The sequence below is a fragment of the Antennarius striatus genome, chromosome 2 (assembly GCF_040054535.1).
Source record: "Antennarius striatus isolate MH-2024 chromosome 2, ASM4005453v1, whole genome shotgun sequence".
NCBI lineage: Eukaryota > Metazoa > Chordata > Actinopteri > Lophiiformes > Antennariidae > Antennarius > Antennarius striatus.
Window position 1 is genome coordinate 29,230,601 of NC_090777.1, and position 24,274 is coordinate 29,254,874.

Here is a 24,274-nt window from a genome sequence, read left to right on the forward strand (position 1 = left end):
AAATCCAATGCATACAGGAAACAATCTATGCATCTTAATTTTTGTGTACCAACATGGCTGACAAGGAATGTATAATATAATATAAATGCAAATTTTCATTGAATTAAATTGAAAAACTTATGAATGCTTACATTCTGATAAATTCAACTTTCTTTTTCAACACTCAAAACTTGAGAACGCATCAAACACATGAAGAGAACCACTGAGCGGCATGGCTCCATGCATGTGAACATCACTGTTAGTCCTGATGTCTGTCAGTGCTGTTGATGGGGGTGTTACAAGCAAGACACAACATAAATGGAAGTACTTTTGCACCATATGCCTCTCTGTTGACTGCCACAAACAAAATTTGACATGCATATGTTGCCCAGACTGCAGATCTAATTTTAGTTTTGTTTTAAGAAACATAAAACTTCTGCCAAAAAAATAAATAAATCAAGTCTTGTGATCTGACAACATCAGCACTGTGGTGGTCAGTGTGCAGTGAGTTGTAGATGAAACTCTGTGGGTCAGATATAAGATAAACGTCAGAAAGATTGCAAGAAACCAAACGCAGACACGAGCACAGACAGGCACTTTGTACTTTGGTGATTTAGTTACCAAAGAAATGCACGCTAATAAATAATTATAGAACGTTAAAACAGAAAATATAAGATCACAGGTGAACATCATACACAGAGAAAAACTTACATGGTACACCGCAGAGCACCGGAAATGTGAGGGCAAAATGCTCAAAGGAGTGATGAGGAATATATCCACAGGACATGACTCCACAAACTGGGAAATCAAACTGGAAAACAGACTGAATACACAGAGTGAAAAGATTGGGAACAGGTGACACACAGAGGAGGAGACTGTGGGAAGACAGGTGGAGGAGCTGATCTGGTTAAAGGGGTAGAACACAAGATTAAACAGGAGACAGGGCTAATCAGGAGAATGGAAAATTCTAGAAACTAGAACTAGAACTAATATCAGCAGCTGAAACAGAAGCAACACACAAGACATGAATTTGAAATACATGGAAGTGAAATATAACTTCAAAATAAAACAGAAAATTGCAACCGATACATCAAACTATGACAAAATGTTGCTTTAGAAATGTGTTCCACCAAATGTTAGGGATTACATGCCTTGAAATATTATTTGTGAACTTTACTACCAGATTACTCCACGTGGGTAAAGTGTACGTTGGATTACTTAAAGATGATGATGGTGGATGCACACTCCACCTCGAGGAAGAACGGCCTATAATCCAGGGGGAGGGGTGTTCTTGTGCAGATGGGGCGGGGCTATGCAAATCATTAATTTTGTTACATCACAAAAGGAGCTGATTCTGATCGTGTTTGAGCACCATTTCATGAACACCTTTGACATACAAATTACACATCACTCCGCAGGAATCTTGAAGTTTAACTTAATACTTGACCAACAACAGCATCCGAATAGTCATTAAAACTTAAAAGCTACCATAATGCACTGCTGCAACATGCTACATAGCTAATGGTAGATTATGCATCACATTGTGAGTGAAAGTGAATAAACAGTTCATGAACTTATCAATTCATCCTTTAAAGTTATATCAAGAATGTAAGCATGTTACAGTTACCATATGGGAGCCACAAACGTGAAGACAACTTTGTGATTCGTTCTGACAATGACAAACTATGTGCTTGTAGTCCATCATGTGTTGATCTCTCTGTGGAGAAACTTTACACCAAAGATTTGCTCATAGTGCTTTAAGTTAGGCTGGTTTTTAATCACAACATAAGTTATATAAAGGCATTCACAACCACAGCAGGTGGTTGAGCCGACTGGAAATGACTTTGGACTGATAGAATGAGCTGTATTGCCTCCCAGAGGACCGTAATGTACTTTCACATGAATGCAGCAGCCAGTTGAAGCTCATTTCTGTTGTTACTTGTGCATAAAATCCAACCCTGATCAGAATCTGTGTCAGGGTTTGAGTTCATCCTGAGGCGACTTGTACATGAACAAAATACAGTCAGGACTGCATGAAAAAGAAGGGATTCAGATGAATTTGTTTTTAAATAAAATACTGTGGAGAAAGCTGCGCAAATTAAATGAACAAGCTATTGTGTGATCCGTCATTTGTCAAAGCGTGAAAACTAGGCCACCTCGGAGTGTGTGAGTGGGACTAAATCAATTGCCCACTAAATGTTTAGTGACCAATATGATGATTTGCAGCTTACTTTTTTCACTAAAGACATCCAGTAGCTGCTTAAACAAGACATGCCAGTAGGATATTAATGGATTATGTAATACAATCTGATGGGCAAACTAAGACAAAGCGTCAGTCTTTCTGAAGCAGAAAGAACAGCTGTGATGTCAGAAGACAGATATTGGGTGCAGATAAGGCATCATCTGTTTGATTTAATGAATTAAATCAATTGAGATACCAACGTTCATCGTCATACTGATGAATTTGTGTCACAAAAAGTATGTGCACCAAATAAATACAAATGAAATAAAATAAATTACAAGTAAAAGGACAGTCAAGCAGATTAGAAGGGTGAAACGCACCAATGACAACAACTAGAGCAACACCCTGCCTCCAACAAAAGGCAGGGTGTCTAGTGAGGAGCTTGAAGGAGCTGCAGTGACTTCAGCAGTAATAGTTTGTGAAAGTCGGGACATTAGCATCTACACTGATTGCATGGCTAATTTCTTCCTTTCTATGTCTATGGGTTAAAAGCAGAATGAATGTTTTGTATATATTAATATGATGTTTTTTATTTACTGGTCACACGAAGTCATCTGCTGAAATATTTTTTTCAGAAATCTTGTTCTCTAGTGTTGTTATTTAAAAAAGATTACTGTTACTCATAATTTAGAACTCAGTTATAGATTTTCTCACATTGTACACAAGTAAAATAATATCAATAGCATCAAGAATGTATAAAACAACTCTTTTTGAATGTATCACAAACCATAATTGTTCTGTCTAAACTTTCTTCTCACAGTTTTTTACAGGAAAATTGTTCATCTTTGAAGTTCTTTGTAGGTGCTGTACCTGTTTGGGTGCAAACATGAATTAGAGTGCATGATGGACAGAAAAAAAGAATTACTGCAGAGTATTTTCATATGCTGATCATGCTGACAGCATGCAGCAAATCTTTTCAGACTTGTACAAAGCCGTACTAAACAGATGGAGGACAGCTGTTAGAACACTGTCTAGGAAGACCTGTGACAGAACACCAGCCTGCTCCGATTATATCCGCAGAACATTTCTGTCTTTACGCTTCCCCTAACAGCAATGGATGGAGGTGTACTCGCTGCAAAGAGGAGGAGGGGGTGGGATAGATCTCTTGGCCAATGAGCTGTATTGAATGCATCATGACAAATAATATACAGTATGAAAAAGGAAAAATGCGCAAATCGAAAAGAGAGATAAATAATGTTGAAAGCAGACTGACTTAAAATAAAACCTCCATTCTCGTTTAAATATTCAAAATATAATTTGTCTCCTTGGATGACTTTATTTCTAAAATAAATTTAGGACCTTATAAAAGACCTTATAAAAGTCAAAAGATGACTTTTGACCAATAACCAGCATTGTTCAAGCCACTAGAGATGAACTGAATGCACATTTACGACCTGAGACAAGTGACCCACTCCTCGTCCAGACTGTGAGTCAGAAAAGTCTGCATCAGATCAGCATGTTTTCCATTGGCTGAACAAATACAATAGTTTTATAATCCTGTTTAAAAAGTTAAAACTTTGTTTGACTGGGCCCACCCTGCCTCTAACAGCCTCTGGCCTGGAGACATCCACAGTTTTAGGTTCTTGATGAGTGGTAGACTCTGGGTGTAGTCTCAGTTCCTTATGGCCTCTGGCCAACGTCGTCTTCACAAACACTGAGGAAAACAACCACTGTGTGACCGGAGCTCCTCGTCTCTTAGGCTCCCTCCTCTAAAGTCACTCTCTAACCCCATTTCACACATTCTTATGCAAAAATATGACTTTTCATAATTTAAATTATTGCACAATCAAAGATGACACTGTCTCATTTCAGTTTATACCAGCAATGGTTTGTTCCTTCACCAAGGAGGTTAATCTTTTCACCACTTTGTTTTTCCTTCCAGCATCATTGAACCACAACTATTTGTCGGATTTTCACTTTGACCCATAAAATATCTGGTGTTAGTTGTGGAAAAAGGAATGGGTCCGAGATTTCCATTTCCACCAATATTCCACATCAAATACTAAATTAATGTTCATGAAATTAGAAAAAATAGGCATGAAAAGATGTTAGGGCTATTTTTCCAATTACAAGATAATTGACTTGATGGATTACAGCAAGAATGCGTGGAGAATGAGAATGAGAATTCTTAATGCGAGAGTGTTATTTTCAACAACAAAACGTTTCCATGGAGATGACTGGTCTGCTGCCTCACCACCATGGTTTCAGTCTCAAATCTATATGTTTCAGTAATCTCCCTTCTTCAGAGAGAGACTACTTCAAAATTACGTCATCAGAATTTCATTCTGAGAAACTTCCTGAAGATAAGGACCCTCAAAAACTGTCAAATGTGTCAGCACAATCCCCTAGACCACGATGTGTCAAACTCAAGGCCTGGGGGCTAAATGTGGCCTGCCACATCATTTTAAGTGAGAGTAATAAAAGTCAGAAATGCACAAATACTGTGGGTCAAAATGGGCTTTGACTAAAAACTACATTTCCCACAATGCAATATTAAAAGCCCATTTTGAAAAAGTTAGCACCCTAACTTGATGTTATTTTTCTTTATTGATTGATAGTTTGATCCTTGATTGATGGAGTTCTGTGGGTTTAATAACCTGACAAATTAAAAGGATTTATGTTACAATAGAAACAAACAATTTTTTTTTTCTGCGTAACTGTAATGTTTGTTTTTTAACATTAAGGAGTGATGAAATTTATTTTACATTTGTTTAACATTAAATTGAGTTACATTTAGTTAAATTTATAAGTTACATCAGCCATTATGCTGATGTGGCCCTCGGTGAAAATGAGTTTGACCCCCCCGCCCTAGAAAAACTTACAGTCTGAGATATTTATCCACGGATAAAACCAGCCTCTTTCCTGCAGCAGCAAACTATTAGCTTCCCCAGTCACCTTTTTACTGTTACCTACAGATCATTCTATTTAAACTAGACATCCATAATTTAATGATATCTCTCCCTCGCTGAAAAAAAAATCAATTTTGTGATCACTGTTACAACCCTTTCATTCCCCCATCATGTCAGTGACACTACACCCCCACGACGACCCCCTTTTGACCTGCTACCCCCCATGTCAATAGGGTGTCCATTCAAATTTCAATTAGAATTACGTTTGACATTTCCGAGAAAATAGTTCCAATAACCCTGACAACAAATTTGCGTGTCTTGTAAAACTCATCATAAAACATCTTAGGTTCAAACGAGACAACAGCAGTTCCAACAGTCACCAGCCCTCCAAGTTGGTCAGAACAAACTCAAAACTCACGTCACGATGTGCTCTAGCTCCAGATGCTGTTTTTCCCTCCTCTCTTTCTGCCTCTCATTTGCCTGACTAGCTGTGGTTTTCTGAAGCAGACGTTTGTATTAGCCACATAGAATAATGAAAATGACTCCTCCACACACCAAACAGCGATCAGGCAGTTGTCGAGATATTTGTGGAGACGCACATCACTGGTCGCCAAATCGACAGGTCACACTGAAAATTTTTAACTTAACATAATTTAATTAGCGTCTTTATAGAGAATGTAAATAAAATAACTGATAATTTTAATTGAATTAAAATAATGACTTTTAATTTAATTAGAATTATTACAATACTTTTAAAAGTAGAAAAGTGAGTAATGTAAGGTTATACAATTTTGTAGGTTAAATATAAAGTAAAAAAATTTAAAAAATAATTTTTCATTAAAAAAAATATATAAAATTTTGCGTCACCCATTGGTTACATCACTTTTTTTTTTTTTAAAGAAGACAAAAATTTCGGAACAGGAAAACAAGAAGAGAAAATGTCCCGTTTTGGGTCGACATTTTTCATTTTCTGCTATCTGCTTGAGGTCATTTGTTCAACAATCTGGGCTACCCTGTTGTATTTTGAACTTCATAATCAACCACACATGTTTATTGGGACACATGTCAAGATTTCCGAAAAACGATTTGAACTGTGGTCAACTCTCACATGGGTTTGGTCTCTGAGAAGCGTGCATTCTCTGACTCGTGATAACATGAATTTTTGACCTTTTTTTTGGTTATTGCTGCTCCTGTCCCAACCTGTTTGAAATTTGCCGGTTGTATCTGTTACAAATTTCAGCTTGAGCTGTCTTATGGTGAAAGAATGCATTCAACAGTCTTCAAAGTGAATGATACAATACTGAATGAATCCAAGAATGTGAACCTTCGCAAACAAGTTTATTCATGTTACATTTGTACAATGCCAATATGTGTTTCCACTGTTTATTCCTCATATTAATCATTGGTGTTAAAAATGGAATTTTTTTTGCATTTAACAGTAAATGAAAACAAATGTTGACAAGGTGGTCAGTGCAAAATATAGGAAAGCAGGATTGACAAGATGTTGGAGTGAGATACTCCTTAATGTGCATTCTTGTTTACCATTTTATAAAACATATGCAAACCTAACAAGCAGCTGATGAACTGGGAAAACCAGCAGATGAAAGAAAAGATGCAGAAATGACTTGGAGAGAAGTGTAATGTTCAACTTTAACCTCCTGTCAGACGGCAGTAGCCAATCCTATGCGATTATTGCGACGGTCAAACTCTGTGTAGAAGCGGGCGATGAAATTAGCTCCCAAAATCCAAATGGGACCAGCCGGCGGTGGGAGATCCAGGCCCCTGAACGTGACCCCGCAGACGTCTCCCTCGACCTCCGTTCGCTGAAACCACAAAAAAATATCAATTTTATTATAACAAGCCTTTTTTTTTTTTTACTGCTGTTATTTCTGTCATGTTTACAGTGGTGAAGGATTCAAACGCACAAGTGCTTCTTGTTTTGTTGCGTGACATGGAAGAACATTGTTTTCATTACAAATGTGTATAACTCTTGTAATTCCCTCCATATGAGACTTTGCATCTGACCAGCCCTATAAACACCTGAGTGAAGCCTTTATCTCCGTGGCGACCACATGCTTGAGTTGTGACTTCAAATGAACTTAATGATAGGTGTAGAGAAGTAACAGGATTACGTACCCATAGGATGTAATCCTCCTGTGTGAGTGAGTACTCCTGGCCACCCAGGTGGAAAGTAATGCTGGGCAGCATTTCCACAGTGTCACAGTTCACTCTGTACTAATAAACAGCACAAACACACGGAGTGACAACAGATCCACTTTTTTTTTTTCCATGCAACTGTTGTGGGAAAGAAACAACAACAAAAAACCTTGTCGGTTGTGTAAAAAACCTACTCCGATTTCATCCTGCTGCGCTCCGATGGTTTCCATCAGCATGGAAACAGAGGAGGCGGGGCCTGTGATGTGGGAGGAGCCTGAGTCGATCACAGCTGTGCAGCCCTCCGCACAAAACATCATCTGCATTCCCACAGAAATGCTGAAATAAAGAGAGATGCTGTGAGAAAAAAAGCCCCCACACACACACACACACACACACACACACACACACACACACACACACACACACACACACACACACACACACACACACACACACACACACACACACACACACCCCTATCTCAACAACACAGACACACAGATCTCACCCCTTCATGGAGATTTCCCATCTGCCGTTGTCTTTGGTATCCATATAATTAAAGTTTCCAGTGTAGTAGTTTGGGTCCGTACCACCGAGAACCAGCTCTCCACCTGGGGAGTGTTTGGTGTCCCTGAAAACGTGACATCATCAGGAAGCTTTCTTCCTCCTTCTGATCGATCTTAGAAAATTTAATGATTCTTGAGGAAATTAGAATATTTTTTAAACTGGATTGAATCATATTTTTACTTAAATCTTCTTCTTCTTCTTTTCCTTTAGGCTTTTCCCTTCAGGGGTCGCCACAGCGAATCAATTGCCTCCATCTAGCCTTGTCCTTTGAATCCTCTTCTCTCACACCAACTACCTTCATGTCTTCTCTCATTACATCCATAAACCTCCTCTTTGGTCTTCCTCTAGGCCTCCTGCCTGGCCGTTCAAAACTCAGCATCCTTCTACCAATATATCCACTATCTCTCCTCTGGACATGTCCAAACCATCTCAGTCTGGCCTCTCTGACTTTATCTCCAGAACCTCTAACATGTGCTGTCCCTCTGATGTACTCATTCCTGATCCTATCCATCCTGGTCACTCCCAGAGAGAACCTCAGCATCTTCATCTCTGCTACCTCCAGCTCTGTCTCCTGTCTTTTCCTCAGTGACACTGTCTCTAGACCAAACAACATCTCTGGTCTCACCACAGTTTTGTACACCTTTCCTTTCATTTTAGCTGAAACTCTTCTATCACACATCACACCTGACACTTTCCTCCACCCGTTCCATCCTGCCTGGACACGCTTCTTCACCTCTTTTCCACACTCTCCATTGCTCTGGACTGTTGACCCTAAGTACTTCAAATCCTCCACCTTCTTGATCTCTTCTCCCTGTAACCTCACTCTTCCACTTGGGTCCCTCTCATTCACACACATGTACTCTGTCTTACTGCGGCTAACCTTCATTCCTCTCCTTTCCAGGACAAACCTCCACCTCTCTAGCTTCTCCTCCACCTGTTCCCTGCTCTCACTGCAGATCACAATGTCATCTGCAAACATCATAGTCCATGGAGATTCCTGTCTGACCTCGTCTGTCAGCCTGTCCATCACCATAGCAACAAGAAGGGGCTCAGAGCTGATCCCTGATGCAGTCCCACCTCCACCTTGAACTCCTCTGTCACACCTACAGCACACCTCACCACTGTCTTACAGTCTTCATACATGTCCTGCACCGCTCTAACATACTTCTCTGCCACTCCAGACTTCCTCATACAATACCACAGTTCCTCTCTGGACACCCTGTCATCAGCTTTCTCCAGATCTACAAAAACACAATGCAGCTCCCTCTGGCCTTCTCTGTACTTCTCTATCAACATCCTCAAAGCAAATACTGCATCTGTAGTACTCTTTTATGGCATGAAACCATACAGCTGCTCACAAATGTTCACTTCTGCCCTTAGTCTAGCTTCCACTACCCTCTCCCATAACTTCATTGTATGGCTCATCAGCTTTATTCCTCTGTAGTTGCCACAACTCTGCACATCTCCCTTGTTCTTAAAAATGGGCACCAGCACACTTCTCCTCCATTCCTCAGGCATCTTCTCACTATCTAAGATCCTGTTGAACAACCCAGTCAGAAACTCTACTGCCACCTCTCCTAGACACTTCCATACCTCTACAGGTATATCATCAGGACCGACTGCCTTTCCACTCTTCATCCTCTTCAATGCCCTCCTCACTTCATCCTGACTAATCTTTGCTACATCCTGGTCCACAACAGTAACCTCTTCTAGTCTTTGTTCTCTCTCATTTTCCACATTCATCAACTCTTCAAAGTACTCTTTCCATCTTCCCATCACACTACTGGCACCTGTCAATAGACTTCCATCCCTATCCTTAATCACCCTAACCTGCTGCACATCCTTCCCATCTCTGTCTCTCTGTCTTGCCAACCTGTATAGATCAGTCTCTCCCTCCTTACTGTCCAACCTAGCAATTCCTCATAAGCTTCTTGTTTGGCCTTTGCTACCTCTACCTTCACCTTACGCTGCATCTCCCTGTACTCCTGTCTACTCTCCTCAGTCCTCTCAGTGTCCCACTTCTTTAGCTAACCTCTTTCTCTGTATACACTCCTGTACCTCCTCATTCCACCACCAAGTCTCCTTATCTACTTTCCTTCCAGATGACACACCAAGTACTCTCCTACCTGTCCCCCTGATCACATTAGCTGTAGTTGTCCAGTCATCTGGAAGCACCTCCTGACCACCCAGAGCCTGTCTTAACTCCTTCCTAAAAGTCATGCAACACTCTTCCTTTTTTAGCTTCCACCATTTCGTCTTCTGCTCTGCCTTTGCCCTCTTGATCTTCCTCACCACCAGAGTCATCGTACACACCACCATCCTATGCTGTTTGGCTACACTCTCACCTACCACTACTTTACAGTCACTCATCTCCTTCAGGTTACACCGTCTACACCAGATGTGGTCTACCTGTGTGCTCCTACCGCCACTCTTATAGGTCACCCTATGTTCCTGCCTCTTCTGGAAGAAAGTATTCACTACAGCCATTTCCACCCTTTTTGCAAAGTCAACTACCATCTGTCCTCCTGCGTTCCTCTCCTGGATACCAAACCTGCCCATCACCTCCTCATCACCTCTGTTTCCTGCACCAACATGTCCATTGAAGTCTGCTCCAATGACAACTCTCTCTCTTCTAGGCATGCTCTGCATCACTTCATCCAACTCCAGCCAGAATGTCTCCTTCTCCTCCAGCTCACATCCTACCTGTGGAGCATACCTGCTAACAACATTGAACATCACACCTTCTATTTCTAGCTTCAGACTCATCACTCTATCTGACACTCTTTTTACCTCCAGGACATTCCTAACAAACTCCTCCTTCAAGATAACTCCTACTCCATTTCTCTTCCCATCTACACCATGATAGAACAACTTGAACCCTGCTCCTAAACTTCTAGCCTTGCTACCTTTCCACCTGGTCTCCTGCACACACAGTCTGTCTACCTTCCTCCTCTGCATCATGTCGACCAACTCTCTACCTTTTCCTTTCCCTACTCTCAGTCCTATACTCCTGGCGCTCCTCTTCTCTTTCTTCGAGCGAACGCACTTTCCTCCTCTCCTTCTTTGACCAACAATAATCCAATTTCCACCGGTGCCCTGTAGGTCAACAGCGCCGATGGCGGTCGTTGTTAACCCGGGCCTCGACCGATCCGGTATGGAAGTCATAGGTTTGATTCGCATCTTTGATTTGGCAAAAGTTTTACACTGGATGCCCTTCCTGACGCAACCCTTTGTATTTATCCGGGCTTGGGACCGGCGCAATAAGACACTGGCTTGTGTCCTCTTGGGGCTACATTAAACAGATAAATAACTAAATACAAGTCCTCCTGATCTAAATTCAATTTGTTTTTCCCCTTCAACTGCATGAGCGACATTTAATAATATTCAGATGTTTCCACATTTTCCCACTCATTTCTAAAACTGAAGTCTTGACAGCAGCAACATTTTAAAAATATTATCTGCAAGTATTTTGTTCCGCTTTCACATCACAGCTCGACTTCATGTTTTCATGTAAAATGTTGTGGAAGCTCATTTCGTCCCACCTGCTGTAATAGATGGAGAACACCTCTTCCTTCAGAATATGCTGCGACATGATGCGATCAAACACCGGAGTGATGCCGTCGATGGCCCTAGCTGGGTACCCCATCCCCAGCACCCCATCGAACTTGGCGAACATGAAGGGCATCGACGACATATAACTCGCCTCAGCAAACACTTGGACGACAGGAATGCCCCCAACCTGCAAGAATAAAAAAAAAAAAGCATCTCAAGTTTTGAAAGAACATCCTACTTCATTCATGGTGTTGATGCTGAATTCACCATGACAACATCCTCGCTCAGAGTTCCCTTGACCAATCCAGAGGCGTACTGGATCGTAAATCCGGTGCCGTTTTCAACGTGAGTCCAGGAGCTGGAGGCGTCGTACCTGTTATGAGTGTCTACAAAGTTCAACATTGATTTAGATCAAGGATATTTAAGATGTTATACGTATAATTTTCAAGCTTGTATGTGTGAACACTTACAACAGGCAGCAGAGAAGGCAGAGCAGCTTTGGGAGGGCACCCACAGGTTGGCTGACCCCGTGTCAAAAACCACATTGAACGACTGGGCAGGAGAGCCGATGCTGATTTCCCCATAATACTGAGTCTGTTAGAGACCACCAGCACAAATCCAAATTCAAAGTTTCAGCTGAATTTTTATTTCACACTTTTTTTTTTTTAATCATGACTCATGCTGATCCTAATTCAAAGGGAAACGAAGCCTCTGTTTGACTCACGTCTAAGTAGTTGGTGAGAACAGTGGGAACGGTTCCGTTGTTGAAGTCGTCTGCACTCCTCTGGTTCATCTCCGTCAACACCTGCTCCAAGGAAACACCCAGCTCCCTCAGCGTCTCCCTGATGGACGGCATCTTCTTCAGGCCGATTCTGCAAACATGAGAGACATAAGGAGAATCTGACTGTATGTGTCTGATGAAAATGTCAGAATTAAATTGCATGTACTTCCAGTGCATTCACTCTTTTAAAAAATATCTCATCGAGCAAAGTAATAAAAGGAAAGAGCTTTGTGATGCTGGGGTTTTTATTTCTTACCTTCTCAAGGCGTGGCTGGAGGTCAATGACAGAGCGATCGAACACAGCCAGAAGGTGATCAGCGGTGCCATGGCAACGATTCTGGAATTCACAAAATTAAAAAAATTGTCTTAGTTTTGTAGATATTTTGGCGTGAGTTTCTAAAATCTGAATTTCTGGACACTGTCTGCCTGTGTGGCTACCTGAGCTCTTTTTATACCATGTCCTCCTCACCATGTTCTCTCCCAAGGGCCACTGATTTGGGGCTGGGAGCTTTCCTGGAGGTGACCACTTGAAACCCCCCCCATGTGATAAACAGGTCTCGGGTCGGGGTCTGATGTCTGACCTTTTCAAAAACACCGGCGACAGGAGTCAGGGATGCAGAGTTAGTGACTTTGCTGACGTCAGCGGGACGGAGTCTGTGACCTATGGGGGGCACGTTTGCTGGGTGCAGCTTATTAAATCCACGTTTCTGCACAGTGTGTGTCACACACATTCAAGATGTTATTCCTCAGTGCAATCTGGTACTGGCATGCTTTCATTAGACGTCGCTGCTATTTAATGGATCAGGAGATCTGAAAACGGCCACATCAGACGACACATTTAGCTCGAATCTTTTCCCACGATCCTTCACTCCTCATCCAGACGGGGTCCTGCGTTGCTATTTGTAATTGTAATGATTTAAAGATCAGCTCAGTTTGATGGAATGGTATTCAGTTCAGACAGCTAAAGGGAGAGGACCTTCATTTCAAAGTTCAGTTCCAGGTCTGCGATAAGGAGTCCTGGCAGGAGACACATCCCATGTGTCCTGTATTTTTTGTGATTGAGTGATTCTGGCGGTTTTCTTTTATTTTCTTATCGTGACCCCTCGCTACAACGCTCCGACTTTGAAAATTCTTACACCCGATAATTCTCCTTCTAACCGAGCTTCAGATTCCCACAGTATCTGACTTGTCAGGATGGTGTCGTTGCCGTAGCGACCACCCCGTAGAGCCGAGAGATACGAGCACGTCCACATCAGGCACAAGCTGAGACAGCCAAAACTAGGGTCAAAGGTCGCTAAGATACTCCCTGTGGTCAGAGCTTCCAGAAAACGATAATGTGGTTAAACGCAGATTATAGAGGCAGAGATGCTTTAACAACAGCACCGGGGTTGGTTCGTAATGTGTGCTGTTGGGAATGTGTGCTTGACATTGTAAACATGTCCCAATGCCATCTAGTTTATTGCCTTTTTTTGGACTGGTGGTGAAGATAATTATCACTGAAGTCTGCAGCTCCCTTCAGCTCAACAGAAATTTATATCAAGCCTTCATATCGTCAGGCGAACCCGTCTGCTAACGGTATTGTTTTGGTTGGATCTGATTGCTCTCATTATGTCGGGGGTTTTAGCCCCATCAGGGGGGCTGTTTGTAGAATAAAACCTCAGCGTCACACAGCCGTCAAATCTATTTACCCATTAGCAGCTGAAGTCAGCGGAACGCAAAGAGCTGGCATTTTAGGAACAACTCATGAATGTTGGTGTTTGCATATCATTAAAAAAGGTGTGAGGAGCTCCAGTCACTCTGTTCATACAGTCGTGTCTGCTTCCCTTCAAGCGCTCCAACCAATATTGGGTTTTTTTTGCAAAGTTAAAGTATTAATAATTGATTTTTGGATTCACGATAGTGGAGAACAAGTTATTATCACCTCATAAATTATTGTTGGATGACATACACAGCTACCAACATTAGCATTTATTAAAAAAGAATATATTTGTTTTCACAATCACTCATTTTTTAGCCCTGTTTTATTTTAGCATAAACGTGTATCTTATGGACACATGTCTTTTATTTCTAGCCTCTAACTTTCCCGATGCATTGCTTGTTGCCGGGCGGATGAAGGGAGCTGATCAGAGGTTTTCAGTCAAACTGTTAGGAGTCTCTTCAGAGCCGTGAGAGTGGATTGGAAAGAACAAGAGAATCCAAACATTCATTTAATGTGAATGAGGTTTAAAAGCTGTGGAGAACGCCAGTTTCTGCTGACTCAGCCGTCTCTCTCTCAAACTGAATGTGATCATTGAATCCTTTGGTCATATAAACACATCACTCAAATGCCTTATTGGTCCTATAATCAGCCCTAAAGGGGGGGTTTACAACACTGTGGGGACACTCACACAGTCATCTGACTCTTGGTGTATTTGGCTACAGTTGGATGAAAAACGTCTTTCCCACACTGCTTTGAACGACCCACACATCATCCCTGCCTGGCCTCCACCTCTTCAGTCTGTCAGCTGTACAGTTGGGCATGGGAAATTTAAAAGTACCTCCTGAAAAATGATTTTTTGTTCCAGCTTAATACTTTTTTTTTAAGTCAGTTACCGGTATATTCCATTGGAGGCCTGTCGTGAAATTGTCTCTAAATAAACATTAAGGTCATCAAAATGAGGAATTTTTCTACAAATAAAAATTAATTTTTAGTAGTTACTTTTTAAAATCTGATGCAGATTTCATGTAGGGTTGTACGCTATCCATCATGATAAGAGAGCGGTGGAAGTGGTCGAACAGGAAGCAACAACTGTGGGAAGTTGTCACTCACACTTTTCTCCCAAAGCCACCAAACGTCAAACTTATGTTTCGACTAAGCTGCAAAATGCCTGACAAAACGTTTCTGTAAACTTATTATATTTCATTGTTTTTCTTGGTTTCTCTTCGTTTATCCATCCATTTACTTTTATAACCGCTAATCCTTTGGAGGGTCACTGCGGACTGAAACCTATTCTTGCTGGCGTTGGGTAACAACCTGAGTAAACTTTGAATAGTTTATGAATTTATCACAAAAGTAACATTCTCTGATTTTATGCACGGTTATTTGTTGTTGTTGTTTTAATCTGAAGCCATTGAACTCAAAATTAGACATGACAGGGCGGTAATTCCATCTGGAGGCAATGTGCATGAAAACATGTGGACTGTTCTCATAACAGGAGGTAAGAAAAAAATAAAATTTGAGAACAAAATTGTAAATAATATCAGCCTGTTTTAATTTGAAAATGTAAACATTGGTTCAAAATTGGTTTCTTCAGAGGAGATGAGACGGAGGGACGGATAGGAATGAGAAAACTCCAGTAAGACTGAATTTATTGTGAGCAGAAGGAATCGATTTTTGTGCTCAGATCCTGGTGGGATGAAAAAGTTAGATCGCTTTGGGAAGCCGTTTAATGAATTATGTGCTTCCAATGCGAAGAAGACTCCCTCTGCCAGAGCACGCTGTCTGTGATGATGAGGAATGGAGGTCAGAGATGCGACTGGGGTGGAAATATGGAGCTGGAGAGCACTTCTGAAGTTTCATGATTTTTTTCTTTTAATTGATCAAAAGTGGGTCCAAAATGGGTGGAAAACAAGACCAGGAGCAGTCGCATGTCAGTCCCCAACTGGAGGACAGACGCTGGAATAGAAAAGAAACGACAACAGGATCCATGGACTTGCAGAGGTACATGGATGGACGGGGTCATCGACCCCAGGACACTGACTTTCAGATCATGCTGATGTGATGATAATAACATGCTAAGTTTATAACCTCAACTACAAATGACAAAATAAATTAATTATTAGTAAATGAATTTGGTAAATCTATTAAACATTTATAAAGAGCCTATAAAATAATATTCAATAGAATTCCAATCAGTTTTCATCATCATCCAAACACATCAGCATCACGATTCTTATAACCATTCCCAGAGATTCTGTCGAGCGGCCAGGCCTCGGTTCAGGACGGATATTGCAGGGGGAGGAAACGATTGGCTGCATCTGTGAGTTTTTACTGATGGGAATCTGAAGCCAGATCCCAGAGGAGCGTCCGAAGGTGTGGTCTGACTTATTTTTCTGGTGTACAGGTATTTCAGGGTCACTGAAATTCCTGCTCTGCAGCAGCAGAACAGTTTTTGACCTTAACACTCCTGGGTTTCCACACCAGGAGTTATAAAAGAATCAGTGTCAGATTTAAATGAAGCAGAGTTGTGTGTGTGTGTGTGTGTGTGTGTGTGTGTGTGTGTGTGTGTGTGTGTGTGTGTGTGTGTGTGTGTGTGTGTGTGTGTGTGTCCTGTCTGTGTGAATGCTGCTGGCCATTCTGACAGAGCAGCTCTGCACCGGTGTTAAAGTTTAACTTATCTATCAAGCTGTCAAGGTTACAGGTTCTTATCAGTCATACCTCCTGTGTGTGGCTGATGGTGTAATGAGACGGCTGGACCTCCACGGCGCTGTGCATCTGTGGAGCTGGAAGTCATCCAGAATCTCTGTCTGCTTCATACTGTCAGGTTCAGTTGAAAAATAAAAGCAAAGTTTAATAAAAGGTAAAATGTACGCCAAAGTTAAGGGAATTTAAAAAATGCCTTCAAGTAAATAACTCAAGATAAGCATCTACAATACAGAACAATAAATGTTAACACAGTTCATAAGGAAGCAATAACTGCTGAGGATTCAAACGATGTAATCCACAAAGATCTAATAATATAGAGGAACTAACAAAAAGCATACCGTGTTCAGTGACAGTGAGAATCATTATAACTTTATGCAGTCAAGTCAAAAGACTTTACATTGTAAAGTTTATTATGTATTTATTGAAGTCAATGAAAAGCATTTCGTTGGTTTTGTTTGTTTTCAGCCCTTTTATGGAAGTAGATTTGCTAAACCGCTCGGAACCACTAGAGGGCAGCATTAGACTTCACATCAGGACAGAACGCTAGTCAAACGTGTGTGTGTGTGTGTGTGTGTGTGTGTGTGTGTGTGTGTGTGTGTGTGTGTGTGTGTGTGTGTGTGTGTGTGTGTGTGTGTGTGTGTGTGTTATATTAAAATGAATTATAGATACAATTAGAAAAATGAAATCATAAAAAAAATTATAAATAAAACACTTGTACAGCAAATATTTTGACCTAATAACAAACAAAAAAGTACAGGATTTAAAAACGATATAAATCAGAAACTGCTTCAACCAATTCATTTTCTCAATAAGTTAAGACAGTTAGTGATGATCAATGATATTGTTACTAAAAAGGACATTATCCATCGCTAATTTTGTTATTCACGTCTGCACTTTTCCTGACACGTATCAAACATCAAGACTTTTTTTTTAACATTGAAGTCATATTATCTGCTCATAATGTGAACATAGTTTTTCAAACCATCATTAACAATTTATTAGTATAAAAACTGAGTTTCAATAAAGATTGTTTAAAGCAGATGATGAAAACATGGATTCATTATTATACTTTATGTGTGATGCACAAGAAAAGCCACATTCACCTTGTGGCCTGGATAAAACAAATCCATGCAGGTGAAGACAACTGGATCATAAAGACTAGAATAAATAAAGGTTGAATTAATTATTTCTGCCTGTACGATGAATTAAAGTGATTATTTCGTCCCAATGAATGGAGCTTTGAATGTTCCTATCTCAGTATCAGTGTAACCTGTCTTATCTCTTGGTCATGTGACCAAGCTCCAGTTCCCAGGGAATTCTAGAAACAGGTGTTCTATAAAGACAGGAAGCATCTGGTCGAAGCAGAGCTGGGTTTTATGCTCAGTGATGGCAGCATGAAAACTAACTCAAATCCATCACCTGGATGCATGAATATTTAAGCAGCAGCTCTAACATACATGTGAACATCCTAATTAGTATTAAGTTATTCTGACTGTCATGTTTGCTTCATACATGTTGACACGGTACGTAATTTCCAATTCATTTATACAGCGTCCTGCTCACACACCTCCTTCCTGAACTGAATGGAGCATCTAGACGTTACACACACACACACACACACACACACACACACACACACACACACACACACACACACACACGCACGCACGGAGTATACGCTGTGAAATTCTATACGCAGTAGAGTAGTCAAAAAAGATTCTATAAAGCCGAAAGCGAAGCCAGAGAACAAAGGTTTGTTCTAACAAAGGTTTGGCTCGAAACTAAAGCAAAGCATTCTGGGATCCTGGCTGTCAGAAAATATTCCACAGCTGATTGAAAGATTCTGTCATTAAAAGCTCCTTGTTTTGTTTCATGTTGTCCTGTGGAATGTGTGCCATATTTACTAAAAGCGTTTATTTTTAAAAGGATGCTTAAAAGTTCACTTTTCAGTTTGTAAATTGGACACACGCCTCGTCTGACGGTACGTATGCTTTTCAGTGTTTTAAAAAAAATTATTTTCTGCCAGTATAATTTACATCGTTCAGTTAATACAATAATGTTTACCAGACACCAAAGTGAAGGTAAATATTTTGTCACTGAAATCTCTTCTAAAAGCTGAAGCAGAAACAATACTGATAAATATTAAATGCATTCCCATCAGTAATAATAATGTTGTTACTGTTGCTAACATAGACAAAGACTTCTTGTGGTCCATTCACGTATTCTGTGTTTTTTTATTTTGTAATTAACAGTTTGCTATTTTTATATCAGAGCCATTTTTAGCCACTGGTCTGAGGTCAGGTCATGATGGGTCAAATGTCTCCACTCAGCAACTCTGTCCTGTTTCTCCTGGAAACAGTAGAATATTCTGTCCCTCCAGAGATTCTGGTCGTACCTGGAAACGTTTCCAAAGGGAGGCGACAGGAGGATCCGAGCCAGATGCCTGAAACTCCTCGAACGTCTGTGTTTGGGATGGCGGCTCTACTTGACGCTCCTCTCTGGATGTTATGCTTGTATTCTGGGTTCTTTAGTTTCCTTTTATTGAAACTAAGTTCAATAAAAAGGAACTTAAAGTCAACAACTTAAATCTACGAGAAGTCAGCTTTAGTGACATCCATGATCACATGACAGGATTGTGGGTGCAGGATTTCCTCATTAACAATAAGACGTCTTCCTCTAATTGCTCAGCTCAGTCACTTCCTGCTGCATGTGTCCACATCCTCAGAGCCACCGCACATCCTCTCAGCAGAGTCACAACAATGGGCTGATTCACACGTGAAATGTCTTAGTGTTCTCTTCTCTGTCCTCTCTATGATCTTTTTTCTTCACTTCAGCGCGAAGCACCGGGTCGTCTTCTCAGGGATGCATTTTGGAATAGTTTTCAGAATTTCCCAAAGTATTACAAAAAACAAAAAAAATCACGTACTTGACAAAAAAGTTTTAATGATCATTATTTACCTAAAACAAACAAGAAAAAGTTTCTGTGAGAGACTGGTGACAAATCCAGACATTCAGATTTTATCTGTTTACAGGATTCAAACTTTTTCAAAAGTTGAGGAGAACTTTGAGTTCCAATAAATTAAACTACAGCCAGTAACCAGTTAGCTTAGCTGAGTATAAAAACCTGAAAGGAGTCTGGAAACTGTGTTTCATACAAATGTAAATTATGTTCATCATAAAAACTGGAAATAGATTCTCATATAGCTTCTCAATAGCTTCTCAAATAAAAGTAACAATCCAAATTTCCTGACTTTTTGTTGATGATTATTAAAGTCGTCTCTGTCCAAAATTGTCCTTTGGGGATCAATATAGTTTATATAATAAAAAATATTTTTTTTAAAACTGTTCTAACCATTCCCACTGGTTTTTAAGTAACTATTTTACAAGTTACAAGTTTTTATTTTCATCAGTTTTCACATCGAACCAAAGAAGGAAACATCCATATCCACAACACGCCTTCAGTGGATAGCAGATGAGATTTTAATGATTCCTTCACATCTTTAATCAAATTATAAGAAACACTTTAGATTCAGATTTAGGTGTAGCTGCATTATTGTGTCCCTGGCAGTGATTTGTCGTGTTTGTGTCCGTGGGATGGAGGAGTGGAAGCACCCGGAACCAATAAAACCCTGATTTGTTGCCTGTAACCTGATGTTTTTGGTCGGAGACAGGAACATGAGGAAAATATACAAACTCTTCTTCACATTAGGTGAGGATGACTCAAATCAAGAAATGTCCATTTTTTGTTAATAATATCCCGTGAGATTAAATAGAAAGAGATTGAAGGATAAAAAAACCATGCAGGAGTGTGTTATTTATTTGACATTTGACATGTTTGGTTTAACTGAAGAGACTAACTATTCATAGTTGATTCTAAAGGAATTTGACATTACTGATAAAACTTAACGTCTGCTTCACAGCATCATATGTTGGGTTTCGGAACTGAAAAAGTTGTATTTTCTCATTCGGTGGAATATTCTAAAACTGAGCATGAGGTCTGTGAGTGACTGAATCTTGTGACTGCTGATAAAAGACATCCGGGTCTATATTCAGTGGCTCGTCTTATTGTGTTTCCTTGTCTAATCCAACTTTAGTACAGTAAATTAGATCATCAGTGACTCCGGAGCTGGAGCTGTCCTCTTCTTTTCAAAGGTCTGATCCCGAGCCCCTTCAGTTTCCACGTCAAAACATCCTCGAGAGAGAAACTGAACCACAGAGCAGATGATGCCTTCAGGAGCGCCTCTGCCACCGGTTTATGAATGTCTGAGGGAGAAATAAATGCTGGGTTGTGTTTTAAAGAGATCCTTCGGACGACAATATTTAAAGTATTATTTAGGCAGCAGTAACTTCAATTGAATTATGACCCATCATTAAAGTCCTTTTACATCTACATATAATTTTATATGCATCATATTTTTGATTTCAACAGATATTTTGTAATCAGCAAATTTGGCAATAAAATAAAAGTTACTTTTGGTTACTGAGGGTAAAAACAATGACTCAGTATTAGTGGGTGTTTTTTGCCTTGTGGCCTCAGGGGGGCAGTCGTGAGCACATGACACTTTGGGAATGAAGAAGAGGCTTAGAAATAATTTTTGTGAACTGTTTTTAAATTGTGTTTTTAGTTTTAATATCTCGTGACAATCTAGTAATCCAGTATTTCCAATCTTAAACTGCTGCGTGTAGAAACGACAGTAGATTTATGATGGTGGTGACTTGGAATGAAAAAGTAAAGCACTAAAAGGAAACTAGTGACTCCGACAAACAATTCTATTGATCAACACATTAATCAACATATTTCCTGCATTTTTCATCTGAACACGCAAAGAAATGCTTTGGGAAGCATCAATTTTGCCTGCATGAATTTACACAGTTTTGCTTTCAACACCAATGTTCTCTTTGCCTGAATAATTCAGCATTGCTCACTGTCTGCTCCTGTTGTGTACAGCATGGACAAGAACCAGTGGAGGGAAAGGCTCAATGCATGGGGACAGGCCTCATTCTCTACGCCTGCAGCCAAGCGTGCATCTTATGTAAGGGTAGGGGGTGAGGGGGGGTGAGGCTGCAGAACCACATCCATTGCATGACAACTCCTGTCAGTTTCATGATGTCTTCTTCGGGTCCACTTTATCTGTTTTCCTGACTGCACTTCTCTAATTTTCTGTTTTTAATGCCTCGTCAAAGTCAATAATCAATCAATGATTATCCATTCTGTGTTTGAATATGTTTGCGGCTTTTTATCTATATTTCTTTTGTTCCCACTTTGTTTTGTCATCCTCTGCTAACAAGTAGAGCTTATGATGAGACAATCACAATTACCACTGATTAGACATCTTAAAAACCACTTTATTTTTTATGATTATGTGTTTCTATGATATGGTTTTGCCGCATTCAGATTTTGCAATCTCAGTTTTCGTATGCACTACATACCCACATAAAACGGAGATCGGACTCATTAAATTGAAACTGTTTTCTTCTATTACAGATGTCATGAAAAGAGACGATGTGGATCTTCTATCGTGGGAAACATCTGGAAAATGACATTTCTGCTGATGAAGGTACTGGAATGGTGAACGCGAGTCTGTTTCTTATGATTTTACAGAACACAAACACAACAGATCTACGAGCAGTAAAACTCTAAGGTTTCATCCCATGGAGTAAAATATCCAAAGTGTTTAACAAATTCTCTGTAAATCTTTGTTTGCTGGTGGACTTTGACTTCAGGTAAATATTTGATGTCTTGGGCAGGTGGATATCTCCATCCGTCATGGGACATGAAGCCTGAATTTCAAATCAAAACACTTATTTGCATTTGAACTTCTTTCTTCTTTGATAATTTGAAGTGCCTTTATAGTTCAATAAAGCATAGAAAGTCAAGTAAATCACATAATAAATCATTATGGGAGTATTTTTTGTTATTGAATGAAACTAGACGGTTTCTTTGTTGTTCATAATGAGAGCTTTCATACGGTATCTGTTATCCTCCAACCACTACAACAGTTTGGTGTTTGACCTGGTGGTTAATGTTTAATTGTGGTGTATTGATTGTGGACTCACTGCATTCTCCAGCTCTAGGAGCTCGACTTTAACACCAACAACACAAGTTTGGAGGAACTGTAATTCATTATTTCACGTTAGCGCTTCGGGCTCTGCTTGCGATGCGTTCAGTGTCAGGTTCTTAACAAAGGGACTGGAATGAGTCACTGATTACTCTATTTGTGGGGGGGGGGGGGTTTCCATTGCTGAATCTCACTTAGAGTTGCTTAAATGAACGGGAGCTGAGCCTCGACCATTTGTAGATTTGAGCCTTGAATGAATATAAAAATGTATATGACCAAAATCAGAATTAAAGTTAAAGAAATAAATCATGCTGTAGTGAGAATACTTCCCTTAGACATTTCTATTCTGTTGCAGTCATTTCAGACAAAACCTGTGTAACACTTAAGTCCTGCACAAACTGCTGACTGAATCCATCACTGCTGGATGGATCTGAGTCGTGGTGACTTTTCTTCTGCCAAACTGGTTATGTTTTTGATCTGAAAGAAAAAGATTGGTTTACCAAATTGAAATGTGGTAGAACCCACAGAGTCGGTGTAAAATACATCATCCAGGACTAAGACAGGGAGACAGGAGCAGGATTACATGATCACTTCATGTCAAGTCAATGCCAGAAAGAGAATGGTTCTACATACTTGACTTATTTAAATTAAACTTATTCAATCAGTACAAATGTTTTCTTTAAAAAAAATATTTCAATGTTTTGTTTTGTTTTTTCATGCAGCTTCATCACAGTGGGATTGGATGTGAGGCGAACATCTCATGAAGCTCAGAGACAGAAGGACAAGGACTTGCAAAACGGTCCTCGAAGCAAAAGGTGGCTGCTTTGAGGAATCTAAAATATAAAACATATTTAGGGTTCGTTCACATTTCTTCATTTGCTATATAATTCCATATATCTTTCTTCATAATTGTTATTTCTGTTTGTATCTAAATCATAGAAAGTGATTAAAAAGAAAGAAAAGCTATTAAATGAGAAGGTACATCCAAATCTTTGGCCGGTAGTGTACATATACACAAACATAAGATATATATATATATATACACTGTTTATAAAGAGGACACAGTTGGTCACCACGAACACTGCCAGCACTCAACAATGAGATGAAATGGGATGGAAAGCTGCCTTTTCATGCACTCGTATCCAGGCCACTGCCCTCGTTCCACTTACTGTACCTCATGTGAACAGGCAGGAAACACGCAGAACACGTCTTCCCCCAGCAGAGGAATGTGTGTGTGTGTGTGTGTGTGTGTGTGTGTGTGTGTGTGTGTGTGTGTGTGTGTGTGTGTGTGTGTGTGTGTGTGTGTGTGTGTCTCACCTGATCCTTCCACGCTCACTAGATTCCCCAGATTGTTTTACTGTGGAGGTTATTGTTCCTGTCACATTATGACACTGAATGGAATAACATTTATTTGGAGGAATTCTTATTTCAGGTGTAAAGACATCATCCCATGGGAATTTAATCCATAAATCAAGCTGTAATTACCAAAGAATTTTGCCTGAACTTCTCCAAAGTCGTGTGAATATTTTTTTATTATTTGTGTGAACGAATGAGGAAATAACAATAATAATTATTTTTTAAAAAACTCTTGGATGACAGTAATCCTTCTGGGAGGATTTTCCTCTTGGAGTAGCAGCTTTACGCATGCGTCAACCTCCCACTGGCGCTCCATCCACGGCGCGC

General features: G+C 40.1%; 1 protein-coding gene across 2 annotated transcripts; it reads right to left on the reverse strand.

Moving 5' to 3' along the window:
* Positions 1-6,389: 6,389 nt before the first annotated feature.
* Positions 6,390-19,302, reverse strand: ren (renin). Of its 2 annotated transcripts, XM_068333272.1 has the most exons (11): positions 18,928-19,302; positions 16,545-16,643; positions 12,384-12,464; positions 12,071-12,218; positions 11,817-11,940; positions 11,614-11,732; positions 11,337-11,533; positions 7,736-7,858; positions 7,422-7,563; positions 7,207-7,305; positions 6,390-6,893 (listed from the first exon to the last, which is right to left on the reverse strand). In XM_068333272.1, exons 2-11 carry the CDS (start codon positions 16,640-16,642, stop codon positions 6,732-6,734), a joined length of 1,293 nt encoding a protein of 430 aa, XP_068189373.1. In that variant the 5' UTR covers position 16,643; positions 18,928-19,302; the 3' UTR covers positions 6,390-6,731. The 2 variants fall into 2 exon arrangements, with proteins under 2 accessions (XP_068189373.1, XP_068189381.1); XM_068333280.1 differs by lacking the exons at positions 16,545-16,643; positions 18,928-19,302 and adding an exon at positions 12,566-12,607.
* Between the last annotated feature and the right edge of the window lie 4,972 nt (positions 19,303-24,274).

Bases quoted from the DNA above. Each gene is read 5' to 3' on its own strand.
- ren (XM_068333272.1), bottom strand. From the start codon at position 16,642: ATGAAGCAGACAGAGATTCTGGATGACTTCCAGCTCCACAGATGCACA. The intron at 11,941-12,070 runs GTGAGTCAAACA...GGTCTCTAACAG, and splicing joins TTCTCACCAACTACTTAGAC to ACTCAGTATTATGGGGAAAT. The intron at 6,894-7,206 runs GTACGTAATCCT...TTGTGGTTTCAG, and splicing joins AGGAGGATTACATCCTATGG to CGAACGGAGGTCGAGGGAGA.